The sequence below is a fragment of the Stenella coeruleoalba genome (genome assembly GCF_951394435.1).
Source record: "Stenella coeruleoalba genome assembly, chromosome: 11".
Taxonomy (NCBI): domain Eukaryota; kingdom Metazoa; phylum Chordata; class Mammalia; order Artiodactyla; family Delphinidae; genus Stenella; species Stenella coeruleoalba.
Genome location: NC_137157.1, coordinates 100,249,820 through 100,274,416, shown reverse-complemented (window position 1 = coordinate 100,274,416; position 24,597 = coordinate 100,249,820). Strand labels below are relative to the sequence as shown.

Genomic DNA, 24,597 nt, shown 5'->3' with positions numbered 1-24,597 from the left:
AAAAAACAAAACAACAGCTATTTTGCCGATGGCCAGGAGCCGTACTAGGAGGTTCCGTGCGTTATCCCGTTCAACCCTCGCAAAGCTCCCAAGATAAGAGCATCGCTAGTCCTGTTTTACAGACAAGAAAACCGAGTCTCCAAGTGATGAAACAGCTCGTCCAAAGTCACAGAGCTGATAAGTGATGAAGTCAAGGTTTTGACCCCAAATCTGTCTGACTAAAAACCCACATTCTATCACTGCCTCACGGGGAAAACTTCGGACTTCACACCAGAGACTCAAAGGCAAAAGACGGTGTGGGGGGGACATAATTATTTTAAATATTATTTGTGTTTTACTAAAAAAGGAGAGGCTTCAAGAAGTATAATTTCACAAAAGTTTTAAATCAGGAGAAGGAAAACCAGGAGGTGGGAGGTTCCAGCAGTACCTGGGAAACCCATTGGATGTGCAAATTCTCGGCACCCCCCCCCCCCCCAGACATCTGACTCAGAGACCTTCGAAGTTACTCTGATACACATGCAAGTCGGAGAAGCCCAAGAAAGCATGAGAGTTGGTGATGAAAACCTAGGTCAGAGGAAAAAGGATGGATGTGTGTCTGGCTGACTCCGAGTCTGGGACTGTCTCTTGCTTTTCTGAATGGAGCACGACTCTTTCCGACTCAGGGAGGAGGGAATGAGGGGCACAGAGACAGGGGGCTCCCCTGACGTGAGCATCTCATCACGCTCTTGCGAGTGTGCTGTTTCCGCTCCTTTAACCTGCGCATTTCTTAAAAACAGGAAATGACATTTTTAAATGCTTAACTTTCAGTAAGGATGTATCTGTACAATTCGGGGGCACATCCACGTGGGGCTTTTTTTGATGGTTCATTTATAAAAGAAAAAACCAGAACAGTGTTTATTAGCTCCCTCCTAAAGGCCAGGTTCCCCCGAGGGCCCTCCCTTTCCCCTGCGTGGTTTTTCTCAATGAGTTGTCACCACAGTTCTGTGACCAGGAGTGACTTTTCACTTTATAGATGAGGAAATTGTAGCTCAAAGCGCTGAAGCCACCCTGCCAGAGGGCACGCAGGCATAATGGAAGAGCCGGGACTCCACCGCACAACTTGGGCTGCAAGCCTGGGGGGCACTTAACTCCTCAGGACACTGCCTGGGGAACAGCCCTGTGTCAAGGGGCCTCGAGTCACGGGCACCTAGGGGAGCCCCCCTCGGACCCGGGCCGTCCCAGGGGTCAGTCAATGTCTCAGTGGTCCCCTCTCACTGCCCCCAGGGTGTGAGGCACCAAGCTCTATTGTGGGGCAAAACGAGGAGAAAGACAGCTGATTTAAAATAATTTTTTCCCAAGGCAATCTCTGTTCTAAAAACAGTAGCCAAGTCCAAACCAAGAACTAAGAATTTCTGACTTCAGATGCCAAATTCCAGTTCCAGATAGACAACAGTTAAAATAAAGTTTCTTATTCTTGAAAGAGAATAAAGAGAAAAAGCTAAGAATTCTTTGAAAAGGTGACTCTTTTTGGGGGCCCACGTCGCACGGCTTGTGGGATCTTGGTTCCCCGACCAGGGGTTGAACCCGGGCCCTCAGCAGTGAGAGTGCAGAGTCCTAACCACCGGGCCGCCAGGGAATTCCCTGAAAAGGAAATTTTCAATATTCTTCAATACTGAAGAATCAGAACAATGTATGACAATGTATGTTTGCTATTATGGCATTCTTATTTTTTCCTAAACTAGTAAGGTAAAGCCAGCCTGTTCTCTAAATAAATTTCCACCCTATGTAATGACTTTCCTCTCATCAACACTATTCAAATTCGAGGCTCCTCTGTAGTGGTCCTCTAAACTGAGAACATTTTATTTATAACCATCACTCCATTGGCACTTACCCCACTGATAATACGGAAACCATTTTGTGGCGCGTTGCTGGGTCCTGAGTCCTAAGAAGCAGACATACCCTCTGCATCTTTGTCTACTCCAGGGCACAGAGCCGTGCGCACCAGCTGTAGGAACATTTCCTGAACGATCACATGATTGAAAACCCACCTTCCCAAGCGTTCAGTACTTGGAAATGGCTACATTTTCAATATGGCTCGTTTTATTTTAGGGTTGTCATAGCTACCTGCTTGGTAACAAGTACCTAAGGTGTTTGTTAATAATAACTGATACTTGGGGTTATTCAATCAAAGTATTTCTAATCCTTTGGTCGGGCACCTGAAAATATGAAGATATACGTTAGGCTTCCCTGGTGGCGCAGTGGTTAAGAATCTGCCTGACAATGCAGGGGACACATGTTCAAGCCCTGGTCCGGGAAGATCCCACATGCCGCGGAGCAACTAAGCCCGTGCACCACAACTACTGAGCCCGCGCTCTAGAGCCCGCAAGCCATGACTAGTGAAGCCTGTGCGCCTAGAACCTGTGCTCTGCAACAAGAGAAGCCACTGCAATGAGAAACCCGTGCACCGCAACGAAGAGTAGCCCCCGCTCGCTGCAACTAGAGAAAGCACGCGCACAGCAATGAAGACCCACGCAGCCAAAAAAAAAATTAAATAAATAAAATTTTTTAAAAATAAAATATATGTTACAGTTAACACTCAAAAGTTGCAAACAACATATTTCAAATGCAGCCGCATTTCCAGTGTAAAAGGAGGGGGTGTCCATTCATCCGGGGGCGATTATTAATAGCACCCCATCTCTTTCGCATGAGTTTTTCCAGTTTGTACATGAAAGGGCACAGTCATCCTCAGGAGAGGGCTCCAGCTACCCAGACCTCAAGCCCTTATTTTTATGGGGGTGGATAAAGCCCTTGTTTACAGGATACAATGAACTAATAATTTGGGAGAGAGTAAACAAATATTTTGGGGTGTTCCGGCAATTTGCTGACGTGAGGACAATTTTCACCTATTTTTCCTATTTATTTACATCTTCATTTCACAATGTTGGTTCTGTTTAAATCTTTTCATTTTTAATTGTGGTAAAATATATGTAACGTAAAACTTACCACCTTAACCATTTTAAAGTATACAATTCAATAGTGTTAAGTACATTCACATTGTGCAACAAATTTCCAGAACTTGTTCATCTTGCAGAACTGAAACTCTGTGCCCCCAAACAGCTCCCCTCCCTCAGCCTCTGGCAGCCACCCTTCTGCTTTCTGTTTCTGTGATTCTGACTATTCTACATGCCTCATATAAGCGAACTAATACAGTATTTGTCTCTTTGTGAGTAGCTTACTTCACTCAGCATGACGTCTTCAAGCTCCCTCCATGCTGTGGTGTGACAGGACTTCCTTCCTTTTTAAAGGCTGAATAATATTCCGTCGTAGGGAGAGACCGCCTTGTGTTTATCCGTGATCTGTGAGGGACACTTGGGTTGCTCCTACCTTTTGGCTGTTGCAGACAATGCTATGAACTTGGGTGTACAGATGGTGCCTCTAGACTCCACTTTTATTTATTTTGGGTATATGCCCAGAAGTGGAATTGCTGGATCATGAGGTAGTTCTATTTTTAAGTTTCTGAGGAGCCTCCGTACTGTTTCCCACAGCAGCCGTACCATTTCACATTCCCACCAACAGCACGCCAGGGCTCCAATAGCTCTACCTCCTCGCCAACACTTGCTATTTTCTGCTTTATTCATTGTAGCCATCCTAACGGGTATGAGATCATAGCTTATTGTGGTTTTGATTAGCATCTCCCTAATGCTTAATGTTGAGCATCTTTTCACCTGCTTGCTGACCATCTGTACGTCTTCTTTAGAGAACTGTCTGTTCAAGTCCTTTGCGCATTATTCAGTGAGGTTGTTCTGTTGTTGTTTCTAGTTAAATCTTCTCTTTGCACTCAGTGAATCAAGTCCTCACTATGTCTTACCTTTTCTCTAATCAAAAGGTGCCCCAGGATACTCTCCTGCTTAGAATTACTTAGGAATAGAGAGAATGTTGCCTTGAAGTGGGGAAGTAGTTGGAAAGGCACGATCTTATAAACCTCAGATATCCATTGTTACTGGTGGTCCAGAAAAGTTTTGACATGTATGAAGTCTTTTGTAAAGAGATTATATAATTGTTATCGTTCTCATTCGCTTCAGTTCAACCACGTTTACAGAGCGCCTACTGCGAGGCATCCACTGTGCCATGGACACATTAGAGTTAACATAAAACACACACAACCTGTTTTAACTCCTTTGATCCAACGCCCACCAGCTAGACTCTGGGTCACTGTTTCTGGACATCTACATTCTGTTTTCAAAAAAAATAAATTTTATTTAATTTATTTTTATTTTTGGCTGAGTTGGGTCTTCGTTGCTGCACACAGGCTTTCTCTAGTTGCGACGAGCAGGGACTACTCTTTGTTGCAGTGCGCGGGCTTCTCATTGCGGTGGCTTCTCTTGTTGCGGAGCACAGGCTCTAGGTGTGTGGGCTTCAGTAATTGTGGGTCGTGGGCTCTAGAGCGCAGGCTCAGTAGTTGTGGCACACGGGCTTAGTTGCTCTGCGGCAGGTGGGATCTTCCTGGACCAGGGCTCGAACCCGTGTCCCCTGCATTGGCAGGCGGATTCTTAACCATTGCACCACCAGGGAAGCCCTGGACACATATATTCTTGAATGAGGAGTTTAAAAGCCACGGATCTCTTCTGATCTTTCCTGCCTCTCTGTGTGAGGAAGCATACATCCTTTTTTTTTTTTTTTAATATTTATTTATTTGGTTGTGTCAGGTCTCAGTTGTGGCTCGCAGGCTCCTTCGTTGAGACATGCGGGCTCCCTAGCTGTGGCATGAGAACTCTTAGTTGCGACATGCATGTGGGATCTAGTTCCCTGACCAGGGATTGAACCCAGGCCCCCTGCATGGGGAGCGTGGAGTCCCAACCACTGCGCCACCAGGGAAGTCCCAGGAAGCATACATCCTTAAGTAAGCCTCATCTTTGGGTTGGGCCTCACAATTTTCCCAGGCCCCACCCAGATGAAAAACACACCCTATCTAAAAAAACAGTGTCTTTAAAATTCTTGGTAAAGTTCTAGAGATTCTGTACACAGGGCTATCACCTCTGCTCTAAACAGAAGTTCAGAACTCATTCAGAAAAAAACTTCACCTCGGTTGCAAGCTGCTGAATCGTATACAAAGTCTCGACCTGGGCTCAAAATACACGTGGCTGTCCACGGGCCCCTCTACGTTGATACACATCTTCTCCAGACCACCAGTCTCTGGCCCATAATTCCCTCCACCTATTTTTGTGTCCTAAATCACAGCCTAAACTGAAACCCCCAAGAAGCCAGTGCACGTGAAACTATCCCTGTTCTCGGGGTTGCATTAGGAACAATGCGAAATGTCGGGCTGAGACAGGGCTCAGAGAGGCTCACGGTTTCCCAGAGGGTAACTGTTGAGAAGATCCCTGGAGATTATCCAGTCAATCTGCCCTAGTGAAACACAAGGAAACTGAGCCGCAGAAAGGGGAGACACTTCCTCCATGCCCCAGACTCAGCAGAGGGCTCACCTGATGCCACTCTGTTTCCCCACTAATGTGCATTTTCTAAGATACTTCTTGATGTTTATTCTCCTGTTTATTGAACGTGAACACAATCATATTGCTGAAAATCCTTGTCATATATGTTTGAATGCCTTACATAAAAGGTCCTGAATTAATACCACTCTAGAGTTAAACTCAAGAAAAAACTTCGCGAGAGCTAGGAGCAGGTGGTCAACTCCTCGAGAAAGTGCTTCCGGGCACATCTGAACTACTTTTCAGACTTGAGAGCGGCAGCGGGTCTGGAGGAGGGGCACGGCTAACTAAGCCCCTCCTCTTCAGGTCAGCCCCCCCACGCCCGCCCCATTGGTGGTCTAGCACTTTGTTTTGCGACAACGAGGATTAAGGTTTTGTGGATTAAGACCTTGATATCAACACAAACACATCTACATCCACAGAACAACAGGAAAAGTCACTTCACGTAGCGCGTTAGGTAAAAGTTTACGCGGCAGTGACTGAGACCAGTGTACGCCTAGATACGGCCCAGGAGAAGAGTGCCAACCCAGGTGCAGCGCAGAACTGAGACTCTCACTGCACAGCACATTTGGAATCTTCTAGACGACCAACACAACCCTACGTGATTCCAGGAGGGTTATAGAAATCTCTGGGCCTTACACCACGTGCATCGTGGCTGAAGGATTTTGCTTCTGCATTTCCTGATTTAGGAACAGGGGAGGTGGGCGGCAGTCTAACAAGGTACTACGCCTATTACCTATCTGTATGCATTTGGCTCGCTACTGGTCTCCTGGGCAAAAGAGAAGTGGCCAAAAGGGAACCTCATATACTGAACATGGAACCCAGTCAAAACCTCGTTCAGGTTCTCAAAGACTCCTTTTTTGATAGCTGAACCAGGCTGTCTTGCATCTTGTTGTGCGGATCCACAAATTCCTTCAAAACACAGAGGGTCATTTTCTGGCTCCAAAATTCTTGGTTTGAAGGTAATTAAAATGAATCTCTTTTGAAACCCTATTCTCTGAGTGGGCATTTAAGACCCAGGAGCCACGCTCTAGACTGGAGCATTCCATGGTTCCAGAGAACAGTTTGTAAACGAACAGACATTTGCTGGAGCATCTTAAACCAAGCCCAATCGTCACTCTGTTTTGTCAAAAGATAAAATTGTATCGGCACATACGAACACAGTGACTGTCGGCACAACTGGGCCCTTCATCGTCTAAGAGGCTGACAAGAAAGAAAGTGGTGGCGATAGGGTTGAGGTGAGGCTGCTCCCTCCGGGCGCGAGGCAGGCGGAGGCGACGCGGCGCAGCCCAGGGCTGCCGGCCGAGTGCGGAAGCGGAGGAAGTTGTGATGCATAAGGAGCCGAGGGAGCGCACTGGCGGCGGTGTCTGGAAACACCCGGAACATGCTAGAAGGAAGTGGTAATGGCTAGATCCAGAGTGCGCACTGGGGGGAGGCCGTGCTCGGCTAAGGGACGCGTGGGTAGTCCTGAGTTTCTCCCCAGTTCAGGGCACAAGACTGGAGAGAAAGGAACCGTGGGAAGCCGCCCACTGGGGTGGACCGAGGAGGTGGCAGCACAGACGCGCGGCGGGGCCCCGGGGACGGAGGCGGGGAGGAGAGCGGGGCGGTCACCGAGCAGCGGTCCGGGGAGGAGGGTCTTGCGGGAGGATAAAGGGAGCGGGCGGGAGGCTGGGCCAGGAGCGCGCGGGGAGGCCTCGGACCCGGCGGCGCGGAGCCTAGACGCGGGCCGGGCGTGGCCGGCAGCTCCCCGCGGTCGGTGGAGGCGGCGGAAGCGGTGGCGGCTGGCCCGGCCGGCGCCCCGACGGCGCGCACAGGGTTAACCCGCGGCGGGCCGGCGCTCGGTTTCCAGGACAACGCCGGCAGTTCCGGCGCGCAGGCTCGTACCATCGCGCGCGCGCGGGGGAGCGCGGGGGGCGGGGGCGCGGAGGCGCGGAGAGCAGCGGGTCCGGCCCGGACGCCCCCGGCGCGGCCGCCGCTCGCCCCGGGTCGGCTCCGCGCGCGCGCTCCGTGCCGGCCGGCGCTGCCCCGCGCGCGGACGCGGGGGCCGAGCGCGCGCCGGCCCGAAGTCCCCCCGCCGGGGCGGCCGAGTGCGGGCGGCCCGCTGGCAGCTTTGAAAAGCGGGCGAGGACAAAGGCGGCCGCAGCCTCCCGGCGCCCAGCCCGAGCGCGCAGCCCGGCCCGCGCGGCGCCGGAGGATGCGGCCGGGGGCGCGGCGGCGGCGGCGGCGGGGCGGCGCGGGCCGGGCGCGGCAGAGCTGAGCCCAGCAAGGGCCGGGCTGCGGGGGCGCCCGCCCGGGATGTGAGCGCCGAGCGCGCCGGGCGGGGAGGGCGGGCAGGGCGGCAGGAAGGACGCGCGGACGGGAGGAGGAGCGGCGCCGAGCCGGAAGGCGGGAGGCGCGTCCGTTGGGCCCGCGGCGCGGCCGGCCAGCCGCCTCGTCGCTCGGGCGGGAGCGGGGCCCGCGCCTCCTCCCCGACGCCGCGGGGAGGAAGATGGAGACGCACATCTCGTGCCTGTTCCCCGAGCTGCTGGCCATGATCTTCGGCTACCTGGACGTGCGCGACAAGGGGCGCGCGGCGCAGGTGTGCACGGCCTGGCGGGACGCCGCCTACCACAAGTCGGTGTGGCGGGGGGTGGAGGCCAAGCTGCACCTGCGCCGGGCCAACCCGTCGCTGTTCCCCAGCCTGCAGGCCCGGGGCATCCGCCGGGTGCAGATCCTGAGCCTGCGCCGCAGCCTCAGCTACGTGATCCAGGGCATGGCCAACATCGAGAGCCTCAACCTCAGCGGCTGCTACAACCTCACCGACAACGGACTGGGCCACGCGTTCGTTCAGGAGATCGGCTCGCTGCGCGCCCTCAACCTGAGCCTGTGCAAGCAGATCACTGACAGCAGCCTGGGCCGCATAGCCCAGTACCTCAAGGGCCTGGAGGTGCTGGAGCTGGGCGGCTGCAGCAACATCACCAACACCGGCCTCCTGCTCATCGCCTGGGGCCTGCAGCGCCTCAAGAGCCTTAATCTCCGCAGCTGCCGCCACCTCTCGGACGTGGGCATCGGGCACCTGGCCGGCATGACGCGCAGCGCGGCCGAGGGCTGCCTGGGCCTGGAGCAGCTCACGCTGCAGGACTGCCAGAAGCTCACGGATCTGTCTCTGAAGCACATCTCCCGGGGGCTGACGGGCCTGAGGCTCCTCAACCTCAGCTTCTGCGGAGGCATCTCGGACGCAGGCCTCCTGCACCTGTCGCACATGGGCAGCCTGCGCAGCCTTAACCTGCGCTCCTGCGACAACATCAGTGACACGGGCATCATGCATCTGGCCATGGGCAGCCTGCGCCTCTCGGGGCTGGATGTGTCCTTCTGTGACAAGGTGGGGGACCAGAGCCTGGCTTACATAGCGCAGGGGCTGGACGGCCTCAAGTCCCTGTCCCTCTGCTCCTGCCACATAAGCGACGATGGCATCAACCGCATGGTGCGGCAGATGCACGGGCTGCGCACACTCAACATCGGGCAGTGTGTACGCATCACGGACAAGGGCCTGGAGCTGATCGCCGAGCACCTGAGCCAGCTCACCGGCATCGACCTGTACGGCTGCACCCGCATCACCAAGCGCGGCCTGGAGCGCATCACGCAGCTGCCCTGCCTCAAGGTACTCAACCTGGGCCTCTGGCAGATGACGGACAGTGAGAAGGTCAGGTGAGGGCGGCAGCACCAACTCCCCCGGCCCCGCCCTGTTCGTCCTCCTGCCACCGCCGCGGCCCCCGCGCTCACTCAACACGCACACGTAGACCCAGAGCATTGCCGGGGACGCGGTGGGGGCGATGACGCGGAGCCCCAGTCTCGTCCTCCCCTCCCCCCCCCGTTGCGTCCGGGGTCCCTCCGCCCCCACACCCCCTCCTTTTCCCCGAGGATGCGGAGGACTCGCCACCCACCAGCCACTCCTCCCAGCAGGGGTTTGGAGGACGGACTGAGCTACCGTATCCCCGCCGCGCTGCATTTGGAAACGGGGGTGGGGAGTGACCAGTCCTTTCAGCCCTGGGGAGTTGGGGAGAATGTCTGCCTTCACTTAAGCTTTCATTTGAATACTGTGATCTGGTTTTTATTTCGAAACGTATAAAAGCAAACCCAACTACAACGGCCTTTTCACCCTTCTTCCACTTCGTAACTAATCCCAGTCTCTCGTCATCAGTCCTTTGACAGTACTCTGCTACCCACGCTCATTTCATTTGTATTGTCTTTTTTATTTTTTTGAAGGAAGTTGACATCATGGTCTCTTTTTTTTTCTGCTGAGTATAGTCTATATATTATATATATATATAAATTATATATATATATGTGTGTGTGTATATATATATATACATATATATATATATGTGTGTGTGTGTGTGTGTGTCTGGCTACCTCGTTTTAGTTTACTTTTTTCTCTGAAGCCCTGGAATTCTACAAGAGAGATATTTTGAGACTGAAACATTTTTGTGCCTGGACTGGACAGATGCCCATCGGGTTCGTACATCTTTTTTGCTTTGGCTTCTTCCCAAACCCCATCCACCCCGTGTATCCCACTTCACATTCCGGCTCTGCTTTCCTTTTCCTCCTTGTCCACAGGGATTTGAGGGCCCAGCCGTGATCCTAAATCTTGACTTAATTTATAGCACAAACGTGTGGGAGACGCGAGAGTTGGACTGTTTCGTTTTTTGTTATTTTGTGTGTGTGTTTGAGATGCAGATTGTGTCTTGAAAATGATGATTATATATGCAGATTCTGCCCTGCCCTCCCCCTCTTGCAAGTTTCCCCACGAAAAGGTCACACAGTGAGGGTTCCTGTTGGGAGCGGAGGAGCTTCCAGAGCCCCCGGGGCTGAAATGTGAAGGGGAGGAGACTGAAATTCATGTCTTGTCTCTGTTCTGTTAATAAAACGGGAGTTTGTGGGTTTTTAAAAATTCTGTTTCTAAATGGAGGAGTAGATGCCTTTATTTTGATGGGGGTTGGGACTTGTGGCTTTAAAAAAAAAAATCACTTTTGTGTAGGATGTACATTTTCGTTGGATTTTTTTGGTTTGTTTATTGTTTTTTAGAATCCTCCACTGCAACATGCGAGACCATGGAGTAAAAGAAACCCAGAGACCTTTATCAATTAATTGTACTGTTTGTGAATTTGTATAAATAATAACAAAGATCCTCTTAAAACGTTTATATTCTTACAGTAAAAGGTTAAACTGATATTTATATAATAAAAGAGGAAATATGAAGTATGTTTTTGAAAAAAAAAAAAACCAAAAACAAAAGCCTTGTATCTGTGCATTATTTTTAAGGCGGTGTGTGTTTGGGTCCAGGCCACGGTAGGAGGTGCTGTTTTGTGTCTCTGAAGTAAAAAGCATAAGATGCAGAGTTCCGTGCAGCCTGTGTGGTGCGAGCTCACGGTGAAAAATTCATCCTGTATGAGGTTCACCACTGACATCTACATGTTTTGTTGCTAGAAATGGGATTGGAATGGAGGTTTATATAACTTCTGGTTCTGAACTGTGCACAACATGGAAATTTAAAGAAACCGAACAAAATGAAACTTCTTCTTAAACCAGATTTGTAAGAGTCACAGCTTCACCAGGGTGGCCAGTTTTTCTCCACATGGACGTGAGATCTAGGGGTGATGTTCAAGAAATGCGTCCTGAGATGTGGAAGTGGGAAGAAAGATGGGTTTCTTGACCCTGAGCGGGTGTGGGGAGGCTGCGAGGGGGCGGGGAGGGCGCCAGGGCCATTGTTGGGAAAGTTAAGGGCGCTCAGTCATGCGGACTGCGGCTCAGTGCGAGCAGTGCGGCAGGGCGGGGGCTCGGGCCCCTCCTTAGCATTCCCCGCCAGCCCCGCCAGCGCCGCCGGGTTGGACACTTTCCTGGGGGCGGGGAGGCCGGCCTGGAGTTCTTGCACATTTGCATTTTAAGAAGGCGGCCACTCGAACCCCGGTGAGGGTTCTTAGACCGAATTGGGGCTGAATACCAACAATTCCAGCAAAGAGCTCCCTTTGGTAGACAATAACTAAATCATCTGACACCCTGTGGTTGGGCTGTGGAAACGGAAGTGTATAAATGCGCCAGCAGTGGGGTTTTTCATATTCTTGTTTCGCAGAGGTCTGTCTTACTTGTTTTTGAGGGTTTTTTTTTTTTTTTTTTTTATACTGATCCCAGGAAGAGCCGATAAGAATAGCACAAAACTTTCCTGGATCAACACCTCTTTCCAGGAAGAGAGCTAGAACCAGGTTTCTCTTGGGTAGGACTGTTTTGTAAAGTTTCCAGGCTTGCTGTACGGGCCTGGCACAAAAGCTGCATTGTTCCTTCTTGGAGAGCCACCACAAGTGGGTCTCATGGAGCCTGACACTAGATCCATCTTCCTTTTCTTTGGGGAAGGTGTGGATCTCTTTCTTCCCTCTTAGGTTACAGTGCTTACTGCCTGGAAAAAAAAAAAAAAAAGTGTGAACCCTAGTAAGAAGAGACTCTGAATCAGGGTCAGCTTTCTGATTTAGCATTTGCCTCTACAGCACACGAAGCTTCCACAAGCTGTGAGTTCCTATTTTTCTTCTTCCAAGAGATCGTGTGGCTGTGCAGATTCAGTCAGTAAGAATCTGGGCACCTCCTACGTCTTAGGCTCTGTGCTCACCTCCTTCATTTAATACAGAAAGTAATCCTACCAGCTATAACTGGAAGGTTTTCTGTTTCTCTGCTTTGTCTTGGTTTTTAAATATAAGCTTGACTCAAGGCTGGTAAATTACTGTTTGGAAGTTAAGATCACGGGCCTGGTGTCCTCATCCTGAACTGGGCAGAGTTTAGAATGTATCTCAGTGTCTCGGGAAAGATGAGTAAACCTCCTTGCATCAGTCAGAGGTGACTGCTTACCCCTCATCCTTTTTTGACAGAAAGAAAGGAATCAGGGTTGAGAACCAACGATGTGCTCTGCCTGGTACTTGAAAATTTCTCCGAGTCCTCAAAGCAACCTGCTGAAAGGTACCCTCTTTTCCAGATGAGAATACTGCTCGCCTAAAGCCAGCCACTAAGTCCAGCCCCCTTCCACTCCACGAGGAGGATCAGCTACTGATCGCACCTTGGTTTCCAGGAAGGCGACCTCCCGGAAGCGAGTGGTGGCTGTCTGAACCCAGGATGGACAGGCTCGGGCCAAGGGCACCACCTGAAAGGGAGCAGAAGTGGAGTTGGCCTCACCACACCTACGGGAATGGAAGGAAATGCTTTTAAGGAATAGGAGCGCTAAGCACATGAGCGGATGTGTAATATGTGGGTGGCGCACAGGTTAAGAGGACTTCAGGGCAATTTTTAGAGTAACAGAAAAAACCTGGCTCAGGTATTTGCCAAAACTCCAGAACTGAAAAAACAAAATAGGAACTTAGCGTAAACTTCATCATCTAGAAGCAATAAACCTCAGCAGGAACTGTGTTGCTGGCAGTCAGGAAAGGGTTCCGTGTACTTGTCCGAGACTCATGGGGCAAAAGCCATGAAACGTCTGCTGAAAAGATGATGTGTAAGTGAAGGGCGGGGTCGGCGGGGTTCAGACAGTGTCTGCAGCCTCCTCAAGACCACGACGGGCCTCTAGCTGAGAGCGCTGGGTGTTGCTGAATAATTCTCCCTGCCGTAGACGCCTGCCTGCCCAGTTCCTCCGTCCTGAGGCGGGGAGGGCCCACTTGATGTATCCCACCTTTGGCAGCAGTGACAAGGATGCTTGCCTAACTGACGGTACATCCTTAAACAGTTAAGAAAATTCAAACCGATCATTATTCTTTCATGATTGAAATCAGCAGCAAAGATCTGAAAAAGCCAATGTTCCTTTTACGGCAGTTTCTCTAACGGCAAGAGCCTTCTCTTAAACGGAGACACACGATACGTAAATGGAAGCGTGGCTTAGCCCCCAAATCCACGTGCTTTCCCACAGTGGTTATTAGATGCTGATCTTGCAATATAAGTAAAACCCTTCCCTTCCGACTTAGAGAATCTGAACTCAAGTTTTCAAAGGGGAGAGGGGAGTGGCCCCCAGGGACCACTGTGTTTCCAAAGGATAAGACCCCCTTATTAAGAGATCAGATTTGTAAAACAAAACCAAGACCTCATGCAGCTTCTGACAACCGTTCCTCTGCTCCCAGGGCTCTGCTGCGGCCAGGCGGCCAGTGAGTCAACCCGTGGTTGCCCCCTCTGCTGCCCTTCCCCCTCTGCATCACCCCCTTTTAAAAGTTAATTCTGCCCCTTTAATAGAGGGCAAGACCTAAATTGTGTGCCACCGTGACCCCTGAGGAGTCAGGGGCGAGGCTTTTGGTGAAATCATGTGGGTCCTGGGCAAAGCTGCATTGAATCCCGAGCCAGTGCCCAGGCCACACCTCTGTCTCGTCTTGTCAAGGTGCTTTGCTCAAATGGTACGGAGCAAGTTAAGTTTTTTGAAAAGTGAATGTTGTCAGACAGAGGAGACCTCATATTTGGACCCGTGCCAACTATTAAGACTTTAGAACGTCTCCAAGGTGAGTGCACAGCTGGGCAAAGAGCGAACACTCAGGTCTCGGATAGAAGAGGGGCATTTCCAGACATCTGTACCTGTAAATGTCCACAACTGATCAGTTTCAGCCTTTTCCTCTGTCGCAGGGGTGGCTCTGATGTGGCCTGGTGGAGCTGCCGGTACCACCTGGAGCGCTGGGTACCGTGGACAAAGCCGCTCCTCCCGTTCAGGGCAAGAGGAAGTCGGCACGAGAGCAGAAGTGATGGCACGAGACGGGGTACGTTGACATCCCCCCCAAACAAAACAATCCAAGTGGAATTCCTCCATCTCCTGTTTGTTAACCCAAGAAAGTGCACATATTTTCTTAAAAGAAGACTTAAGTTTTTTATTATCTCATCACTCTTCCACTTTGTGTAAAGGACAAATGCCCCATGTCCTGTGCGTTCGCTTTCATCTGTGAGAGTGGACAGCATCCCGGTCACACAGGCGGGATGTGGATGCGGCCCGCGGACGCACGGAGTCTCGACCGTGTTTGGCTTCCCTGTCTCCGGATTTGTGTTTCCCCAAAGCTGGTGGATGCTGGACATTTAATTTTATAAACGGGGAAAGAGGCTTGACGAGGGTGAAAGACTGTGCCCAGTGACCACCCCAGACTTTACCCATCACCGGGGAGGCCGGTCCCCAGCAGGAGGGAGCGGGGGGTCCTTCCCTGAGCTGTTGTCAAGCAACACCCGACCCCCTGCTTCTGAAGAGAGCTGAGCTACAGCACATTATTTTCATCTGGAGTAAACGCCCCGAATGCTGAAAGTTATTATTTAATACGCATTACTTATGCAAACTCAGACGTGTACGTTACTCATGCAAACTCCTTTTTCAAGGAGCCGGAAAGCTAGTGCGAGGAGTTGGTAAACGGGCTTAGGGTACCGGGTGGCCCGAGTATGAGTGAGGGTCCAGTCGGTCCCCTGTCGTCCTCAAGCACGTGGGCCAGCTCTCCAGCACTGCTCCGTCACGGACGGTGACAAACAGACGACACAAAGGCCTCCATGCTGAGAAGTCACAGCTCCACACGCCCGGGGCCGCCTGTCACAAAGGAGAACTGAGCTGTGAGAGCACGAGGTGTTTTCTCATCACTCAAGGATAAAACGTCCTGACTTTACAGATGTTTTACCTACAAATCCCTCCTGTCCCGAAAGAGTAAAAGGGTCTAGCCCAGTGTGTTCACATCAGCACCGCTTCTGTTCCCTGCTCTCCGGGGGATGTAACCCGCCCTCCAGAGGCTCAGGCCTGCTCATGGTACCAGCAGTGACCCCTGCCGGATCAGGGCCAGAGCGACAGGAGCGGCACAGACACAGCGGGGAAAGAGCCCAGTCCAGATTCACTTCTCATAAATGGTGTGGAATTACTCCACACGGTTTGGAAAGCACTGTTTTCCTCATCTAAAAAGATGATGCAAATATTTACTACAAATGTTTGTTTGTAATAGTGTTTTTCCTTAGGAAAGGTTTACCCCAAACTGGCATTTTTATGCTCACGCTTGTGTACGTTTGTGTAGGAATAGCTACCGGCTTCCATTCTGCTTTTTGAGACGTGGCCTCTAGATAGAGAGGAACCCCCCAAACTAGTCCTCACGTTCCTTAGAATCTTCGGTAAAATCCCCGAGGCCAGAACTGGTCAGATGGGTGAAATAAGGGAGAACTGCAACAGTTAAACCCCTCAAATTCTTAGCCTTCTTAGATGGGAGATACACTAACCAGGGCCTTCCATTTTTACCTCAGTGTTTTAAACCTTAGCTTCCTAGCTTCAAAGCCCACTGCTATGAACTACCAAAAAGAAAAAAGGCCAGTAGGTGTGCCTTGAGCAAACTATATGAAAATACAGCATTAAAGTGACAGCTTCGAGCTCTTCTAGTTCATTTCGAATGCACAAAGTTTAACGTCTTTCAGGGATCTACGGTACGGCCAGGTTCTGTGGCCTGAACGTTGTCAAACTCCCAGCGCAGCTTCCTGACATAGCAGGCAGAGAAGCTCTTCGGGTTTTCTGAGCCTGGACTGGATAGACGACTGGCCTTCCCAGCCTCCCTGACGTCCAGACGCCTGGCCATTGTGCTCGGAGTCAAAGGGCGACAGGACAGTGACCCATAGCAAGACAGCTGGCCTATCTTCTCCCCCACACGCAAGGGTCTAATGCTCAAGGGCATCACAGGAGGACCCGCGGAAATTCACTCCAGTAAAGCAGGGCACAGGGTTTCGCAGTGACAGCCTCACCCCTGCTTGCGTCGGAAGCTAAACCGCATCTCTGTAAGTTAGGAGACAGGTCGCACGGCACCTCGTGAAAGGCAGGGGTGGAAAGTCAGTCTTGCCTCTTGCTGCGTTGTTCCTCGACCTCCCCATCCCCCGCAAACCCTCTTCCACCTTCTCCCACCCATTCACCCTCCCCGCGGGGATGGAGCCCTGCGTCGTGGCCACTCCAGTGTCAGAGGCGGGCGTCTGACCTCGTGCTTTCCTTTACCCCAAGTGCACTAAGACGATTTTAGGATCCACTGTGGGGCAGAAAAGTAAAGTACGGTTCATGCAAAACTCCACGTATGTTTTCCACGTGGAAAGACGGACTGTCTTTATCCACGGCGCCTGCTAGCCCCGAGACCCGTCAGCAGGTGGCAGCATTGCCTGTGAGCCGGATGCCCTCCGGCAGGTGCCCCCGGTCGCCTCCCCACAAAGACCTTCCCGGTGTGAGTGAGAGCTGGCGAGACAACCTCATGTCGCCAAGAAGATAATGGAATTTTTAGGTATTGGTGGAGTCAGGGACGCCGGTGCTGGGCACTCGGTTTGGGAGCAGGTATCAGATGCGCCTTCGGGACGGTTCCCTGATGTAGCTGGCGGGAATCAAACATCAACTCCTAACTTTTCTTTAAGACCATCTCATACAGATCCTGTTAGATTGCCGTATTCGGGGAGTTTGGGAGAACAACTTGGGGAAAAGTTTACACTCATACGTGGAAACATCCATTCTAACAGGAGGAGCAAAAGTGCTGCCTTTATTACACACACACACACACACACACAAATATTAAAAAATGTTAGGAGTATCAATTTCTAGTTTCTATTATCAACATGAGGATCTTCTGAAGGAGCCCACGAAAGTGAGAATGATTAAGAGCCCTGATACAGCAGTGAGGTTGCTCACATACCTAAACTCCTCCCCTGGAAAACAGACATTAGGAACAGGAAGCAGAAATGAAGGAGAAAGAACTTCTGAGCCAACCTGGCCAGATTCCGTAAAACGCCACAACGAGGGACAGGCTGGGGTCTCCCGCCGTCTTGGCCCCGACCGTCTGGCCTCGGGGCATGAAAGCAAGGATCTGAAGGGCAGGTGCAGATGTGGAATCAAAGTGTGGAAGGTGGAGGTGGCCGTGTCCCGCGGCTGCACCTGCCACGCCGTGCCATCCCAGTGAGGCTCGCCACCAGCACGGTGACGCAAAGGCCATTTTTGGTTAGAAAATGGGAGAAGGGAAAGGAGAAGCTTCTGGAACTCAGGGCCCAGGCACGAAGCTGATCACTGCTCCTGCCAGCAACCAAGAAGGTCGTAGGAAACCAGAAAACCTCCCGGCAGCTCCGTGGACTCTCAGGCTGTGTGTCAGTGACACACAGAACGAATACAGATTCAGGGAAACAACCCGGATAAAGAAAACAGGTGGCCGGGGAGAGAAAAGAGGACACGGAGGGGACACAGAGACCAGGTGAGGTGAGTGCAGGGGAGGCCAACGGCCAGCATGCCCAGCCTGGACCCCAGGAGGAGCTGGGAGGGGTGCTCGGGGCCAACATCTCCGGGAGCGGCGTTCCTGGGCTGCTCGTGTTTTCAGGAAGACAGTCCTTCTTCCTCTGGTTGTGTGACTCGGACACGAGACAAAAATTCCGACTGCTAGGTCCCCGGGCTGGCCTGAGGAGCTGGCAGTAGGGTGTTGGGCCCCCGGTAAGGTGACGGGTCCCACTCCCAGAGTGGGGCTGTTACTGCCCAGCCTTCTGGCCGTCACCGTCAGGACAAAGGTTCTGTGCTACCCACTCTCCCCATCCCGCAGAGAAAATCACCCAGAACAACAGCATCCCAGGGCTGTCATGTAACACCTCCTGTGTCGTGAGGCTCCCTGGCCTGGACTCTGTCTCTCGATCCCCAGGAGTCGGGCCTCTTCGCCCTGTCCTGGCCAGCACTCGAGTCACCCCACGGAGACAGCTGCTGTTTTAGGTCATGTCCCCAGCCCCAGCCCCAGCGGCCCCGACACAGTAAGCAAAGCCAGGCGGCCAGCACCGCACGTGCACACACCCCTCACCTTCCTCTGTCCGCTCCGTCCTCCCCACAATACAGGGGCCACGTGGCCATCACTGGCCCTCTGAAGTGGTCCGGCCGGGCCACCCGGTCCCTGAGTCAATGGAGACCACGACGGACGTGCAGGCTGGCCTGCGGTGGGAGCCAGGCACGCGGTGGGCACGACCTGGAGCAGACAGGCCCCTCCGTGCAGGCCCCAAGCCCCTGACCCGGCGCCTTCTGCCTGATGCCCGGAGGGAAAGCCCCACGAGCACCCCACGCCTGGGGGTCTCCGCGCCCTCGGCCGCTCCTGCCTCTGCACCTGTCGTGAACTCGCGGGGCCGCCGACACCTTCCCGCCTCCCGGAGCCCAGACAGGCTGGCTGGGGCTAATCCGCCCGCCGCGCAGCTCAGCAGCTCCGCTCCCCTAAGCCCCTGATAACGGTTTTACTAAAATCCTCTTTTGATGGAAAAAAATCCCAGCTGGACATTTCAGGCCCGGCACAATGTACAGGCCTGCGGGTCCCTTTCCCACCTCACAAAGGCCTCTAATCAAGCGGAAAATGTGCTGGAGGCCAGAGGTTGGGTCTGCAATTATTTTTTAAGGGATTACGGAGAAGAATAGAGGCAACGAGGCCCTCCCCCGCTTTGTTTTCCATTTGGTCCTGCTCGACATGCTTGGGGCTGGGGGAAGCCACCCAGATCTCCGCACACCAGGCCTCACCTCTCCCTGCCCCGTGGAAGGGTGGCATCTTTGAACACCATCACTTCAGGAAGACTGAGAGAGTCTGGAAGCAACACGCAGGCCCTATTCTGACCCCGTTTAAGCCCCTATTTATAAAACCACTATGGAGCGGGCCCCCGTGTGTGGGGAGAGCCCTCATTCATTAACCTCTGACCCCACTCTGCATGCAGAGGGGAGGGTCCATACGCTGCTGGGAGTGGGAGCATTCACTGGGGCTTCCCAGGCTTCGGAGGGCAAGAGGTCGTGTTCCCAATGTCGCCAGATCCCCTCCTCCTTATTTATATACATTGACCCTTCCCCTCACACTGAGCAAATATCCAGGAAACTCCTAAGGCAAAGCATGGATGAAAATACAAGACACCAACCATTTTCATCCGCCTATCTGGAATCGTTTAAAAATGCACACTGCAGAAGGGGGTTTGTCTTCCCCGTACACTGGGAAGGACCTTTTCTGATGTCATTCGTACAGGAACGTTCATTAAAGATCAACTGATAAAAGGTGAACATCTCAGGTTGGCGCTCTGTTCTCATCCTTCTATTTCAGCCAGGAGAAGCGGCTCATCCTTCTAAACCAGCTGGTTAGTGATGTGTACAGATCCCCAGTAAAAAGGACATGATCACAAATTCCTAAACTCGTTCTGGGATGATCCAGGATTAGGCTGCTTGGCTCTGAAAGTCAGAGGTCAGCGTATATTTCAAAATAAATACCAGGCTGAGTGAGAATTTTCAGGTCCTTTCTTCAAAGTCCCTAAAATAAAAGCAACTACCAAAGGCAAAACAATACCTCTGGCCTGTTTTCGTCAGTATTTATGACTTACTGACATGTTTTGCCTCATTGATTTTGCAGTTCTGTCTCAGAAGGACCCTAAACGATCAAGGAGTAGATGGAGAGAAACACAATTCTTACGTTTAATACCTTACACGAAACACGATGCAGATAGCATACTAGTATTTCATGTTGGCCTTCATAGTTCCTTTGGTGGGTGTTACAGGAGGAGGGGACCACATAGTTCCCCTAAAGAAAGCAAGTCAGGGTGGACCCTGTGGGGTCCTCTCCCCAAATCGTGACAAACACGTTTGCTGAATCACTTCTGCTGGTTTTCAAAGCGTGACGGCTTTCTCCAGGAATGAGTAACCTTCACCCTGCTGTAGAAGATGAGCTTCTCTGGAAAGGTGAGGTGATAACATTTAAGGGCATCGCAGGAGACAGTGGACCATCTCGAAAGTAGAGCCCGAGGGGGCCTGGCTCCTGAAATAAGGGCAACGCGTGAGATAAGCTGCCTTACAGGGGAGGGGTCCCAAAGCCTCCTCTCCCAATATACTTCCCGAGTCACCCACCACTCAGAATGCTGGCTTACCTCTGTCCTGGGCTTACCACCATTATTTTGTATTCGTCGTTATTCTTATACTTCTCCATCCTTTTAACATACTCTGTTGAACAGAATATCAGTTGTTTTCAAAGCCTCTCTTTTTACCAAAACCAGTTTGGGGGAGAGTAAAATAGCAATTTGGAAACAATAATCTGATAAAATACGGACAGCAACACATCTCAGATTTCTCAGGGCAGATGAAACTTTTAGTACTTTGGAATGTAAACCTCTTTCAGACTCTCACTAGATCACAAAGGTTTCTAAAAATCAACTTAAGACCAGCTCTCTTAATTTTCCATTCAAAATACAAGATGAACATACTTAGAATTAAGAAGTACAAAATATGGGCTTTCAAATTAACGAGAAAGTTTTGTTCAAGGTCTAAAGAGAAAAGGAAATGATATCTTGAGGTTGAAATGTTATCAGTCCAGGAATGAACAGTCTTCATCCTGCTTTAGGAGAAGATGAACTTCTTCTCCTAAAGGTGAAGTGATACATTCAAGGGCATCACAGGAGAGACAGTGGACCGTCTCTGTCCCGAAGAAGATAGGAAACACTGCTTCTCCGGATCACACTGGGTGGGGAACTACAGGAGAAGCGGAGCCTCATTTCTCCACAGTATTTTCTTCAGCTCTTCCTCTCCTGCTCTTGATAAACCAGGCGACATCTCACTCCTGCCCCAACTGTCTCTGTGCAGTTGCTTCATATTTCTGAAATTCTGCTGTTCACTCATTTTCCATCGTTACGGGCGCACTCATATTCCGACTCATCTGATTCTCTAAACCACCATCTCCATGCCTAACAATCTCCATCCAGCATCCGCAGGCCCTGCGGGGACCACCGCATTCCTGACTCTGAGGCCCTGGGCTTCCCTGCCCTGCCCTGCCCTACAAGGCTGTCCCCAGCACCTCCCAACAGCCACGGAGCTTCCCAGAAACATCCAGACTGTGGTGGCCAGAGAGTGACGGCTGCCATCCTGCAGCTGACCGGCAGTCTCTACACCGCGGCTTTTAAATATTATTATTACTACAATATGCCTGCCTAGTTAAGGCTGTTCTTAAAAGTGATACATAAATCTTTATTTCAAAAATCTGTGGACTTCCCTGGTGGTCCGGTGGTTAAGAGTCCACACTCCCAAGGCAGGGGGCCCAGGTTCGATCCCTGGTCGGGGAACTGGATCCCGCACACCCCAACGAAGATCCCGCACACCGCAACTAAGGCCCAGTGCAGCCAAATGAATAAATATTTTTTTAAAAAAGACCCAAAATTCTGTATTTAAAAAAATCACCCAGAAGAGAAAACTCTGGATGTGGCCAAAAGCTGCCTTTCGGTCCTCACGTGATGCCGCTCCCCTCCCGAGGGGCCCCGTGACGGTGGACCGCGTCCTTCAGGACCCAACTCCAGCTTTCAGAGTTGACAAGACTGGTGAGGTGACAGATGCCCCCAATTTGGGGCTGATGATCTTATGTTTGATCTGTATAAGATCTTGAAATTAACCATCTGTCAGCACGCGTTAGGCCCCCAGAGGGTCCACGGTAATCGGGCAACTGAGGCTACTTCCCCCTGGGTCACCAGCTTCAGAACCTCTTCCAGGTCCTCCCTGGGACGATGATGAGTTTATCTACGTGGTGCTGACAGTCACGCGGAAGGGCTGATAGTGCTTGAGCCCGGCTTTATCAGTTATGGAGCTAAAACCGCTTTAAGAGCCTATAAAAACGCGGACAAGTATTCCTTCTGACCAACCCATACGACGGTGGGTTCACATCACAGGAGCCTGCCGGTTTATTTGGATTAATTCCTAACTAATAGTTTAAATGCTCGAGTTTATGAATGAGTTTTTTTTTTTTTTGCAGTACGCGGGCCTTTCCCTGCTGTGGCCTCTCCCGTTGCGGAGCACAGGCTCTGGACGCGCAGGCTCAGCGGCCATGGCTCACGGGCCCAGCTGCTCCGCGGCATGTGGGATCTTCCCGGACCGGGGCACGAACCCGTGCCCCCTGTGTCGGCAGGCGGACTCTCAACCACTGCACCACCAGGGAAGCCCCTATGAATGATGTTTTAAAAATACAAATTAGTGTGGGCTCAAGGCTATCTTTCGCTTGGTAAATGTTTTATTTGGCAGTGATCGTGGCAGAGGCCCTTCTCGCGCTTCCTTGCAGACCCCCTTCTCGGTGCCCAGAGGAGTGTCTCCTGTGTGTTTCAGGGGGAAACACAGTGGGGGGTCCTGCTTCCCAGAGTGCTCGGTGCAGGAGGCCGGGCTGCGGCCCAGGAGGCGGAGCTGAGGTTCACGCCATCCAAGGCCAAGTTCCCTCCAGCCCAGGCCCCTGGCTCGGGTCAGCCAGGTCGGCCTGGACTTTGTCAGTGACGCACAGGCTAAACAGCCTCGAGGGAGGCCAGGCCGGCCCAGGCCCCTGGCGTCCAGGATGCTTTGAGTTGTCCCTGCATCCTCTCCGGTCACTCTGTTCTATTAGAGGGAGGCCCGGCCGGCCCAGGTCCCTGACGTCCAGGATGCTTTGAGTTGTCCCTGCATCCTCTCCGGTCACTCTGTTCTATTAGAGGGAGGCCAGGCCGGCCCAGGTCCCTGGCGTCCAGGATGCTTTGAGATGTCCCTGCATCCTCTCCGGTCACTCTGTTCTATTAGAGGGAGGCCAGGCCGGCCCAGGCCCCTGGCGTCCAGGATGCTTTGAGTTGTCCCTGCATCCTCTCCGGTCACTCTGTTCTATTAGAGAAAGGGTTTGTGAGAAGGAAAGGAGTGATTTAAGGGTTCCTCCTGCCCTTCGAAGCCTGTGAAATGTAGACAGAAACCCCGCTGGGCTGTGTGGGGGGCACACCTCTGCAGGCATCTCCGGGTAGACACGAGCCCAGGGCACAGGCCCCGGGTTGGGGGCTCCCCTGCAGCCGGGACCCCGTTGCCCCAAGATCCCACAGAGGGAGAAGGTTGGGGGCTTGACCCCAGCGTGAGTCCCAGGACCCAAGACGCCGCCCTCAGGGTGGCACCTGCCCTCATCCTCCCTCCGCGAGTGTGAAAACCCAGCACACGCTCCGCTCACCGTGGCTCCCGGGAGGCTGCCAGGCAGCTCCGTGGGCTCCCAGGACCGTCAGCTCCGATGCAGACACAGCTGGACAGAAGCCAACAGCAGCTGCGGGGGCAAGGACCCCGGTGCTGGGGGTGGAGAGGGTCCACCGGACCCCAGAGCATCCTGCGTGAGCTTCACACGTGGGCTTCTGGGGCGAGTGGGAGCTGGGAGACCAACAAGGAGGAGGACGTGGTCCCAGGGCCACTGTCAGTGTTTATTTAAAGTGCCTTTAACCCCAGTCCTGCACAAAGACCTGTGCTCATGGCTGGAATACTCAGGGCCAGAGACAGGTAGGTAGGTAGGTAGGTACCTACTAGGTAGATAGTCTGTCTAGCCTGACTTTCCTTTTGTTCAGCTTTTAATCAGCATCTCCTGAGAAACTGAACTACTTCTATCTCAAGTGGAAGCAACGGACCCCAGTGAGCGAAGGAGGAAAAAGCCGGGGAGGATCTTCACTTCTATTTTCATAGAAGTTTTTTTTCTCCCTCAGGGTTTTGCTTATCTGTCCATATACGTCCATAGGAAATATTATTCTTCGAGTCCAGAGTCTGTTCACATTTGTTCGTATAGATTTTTAAGGGCAAATGAAAGACAAGCAGAGTATGCTTTGATACTAAGTGTTGTACTTAGATGGTATGTTCAGACCTTTCTCGTCTAGCTCAGGAGCCATTTGTCTATCATGACTGACCTAAAAGTACTTTTGAAATACACTATCGAGTTCATCAAAGACCACTTGTAAAAGAAGCCCCCTAACTTTTCCAACAAACTCCTACCAACCTCTCGATGACCTTGACGATGCTTGAATTGTACCGAAGTGCTCAGCGGAGCGCCTGGGGCCGTGACCAGCCAGGTCCCTGGGGAAGGCAGGCTCCTGCTTGCCGCCCACACCCGACCGTTAAAGCAGACACAAGGCAGGCCTGCAAAACTTCGTGGGGTTTATTACCGCCGAGGCCCCACATTTGGAACCCTCAGAGGAAGGGTCTGGAGATCGCCCCGGCCAAGCCGGCCGCGTGGCCTCAGCAGCTCCTGGGTGCGTGCGCTGTCCCCGCTCCGCCGCCAGCCTGCACGCACCCCGCCTCTGGTTCACACGCCGCTTCTCCAGGTGTGGTCTCTGGATGACCTTCACACGGGAGTCACCTGGGTGCTTCCCAGCAATGCATTTTTCAGGGGGG

The 24,597-nt window shown here is 52.2% G+C and overlaps 2 protein-coding genes across 2 annotated transcripts in view; one reads left to right on the top strand and one right to left on the bottom strand.

The window, feature by feature from the left end:
- WNT5B (Wnt family member 5B) overlaps nt 1–24,597 on the bottom strand; it is an 89,636-nt gene that overhangs the window by 35,131 nt on the left and 29,908 nt on the right. The gene's annotated exons all lie outside the window — the stretch shown is intronic.
- Nucleotides 7,819–12,515, top strand: FBXL14 (F-box and leucine rich repeat protein 14). The gene is made up of 2 exons (XM_079937482.1): nt 7,819–9,155; nt 12,362–12,515. Exons 1-2 carry the CDS (start codon nt 7,957–7,959, stop codon nt 12,411–12,413), a joined length of 1,251 nt encoding a protein of 416 aa, XP_079793608.1. The 5' UTR covers nt 7,819–7,956; the 3' UTR covers nt 12,414–12,515.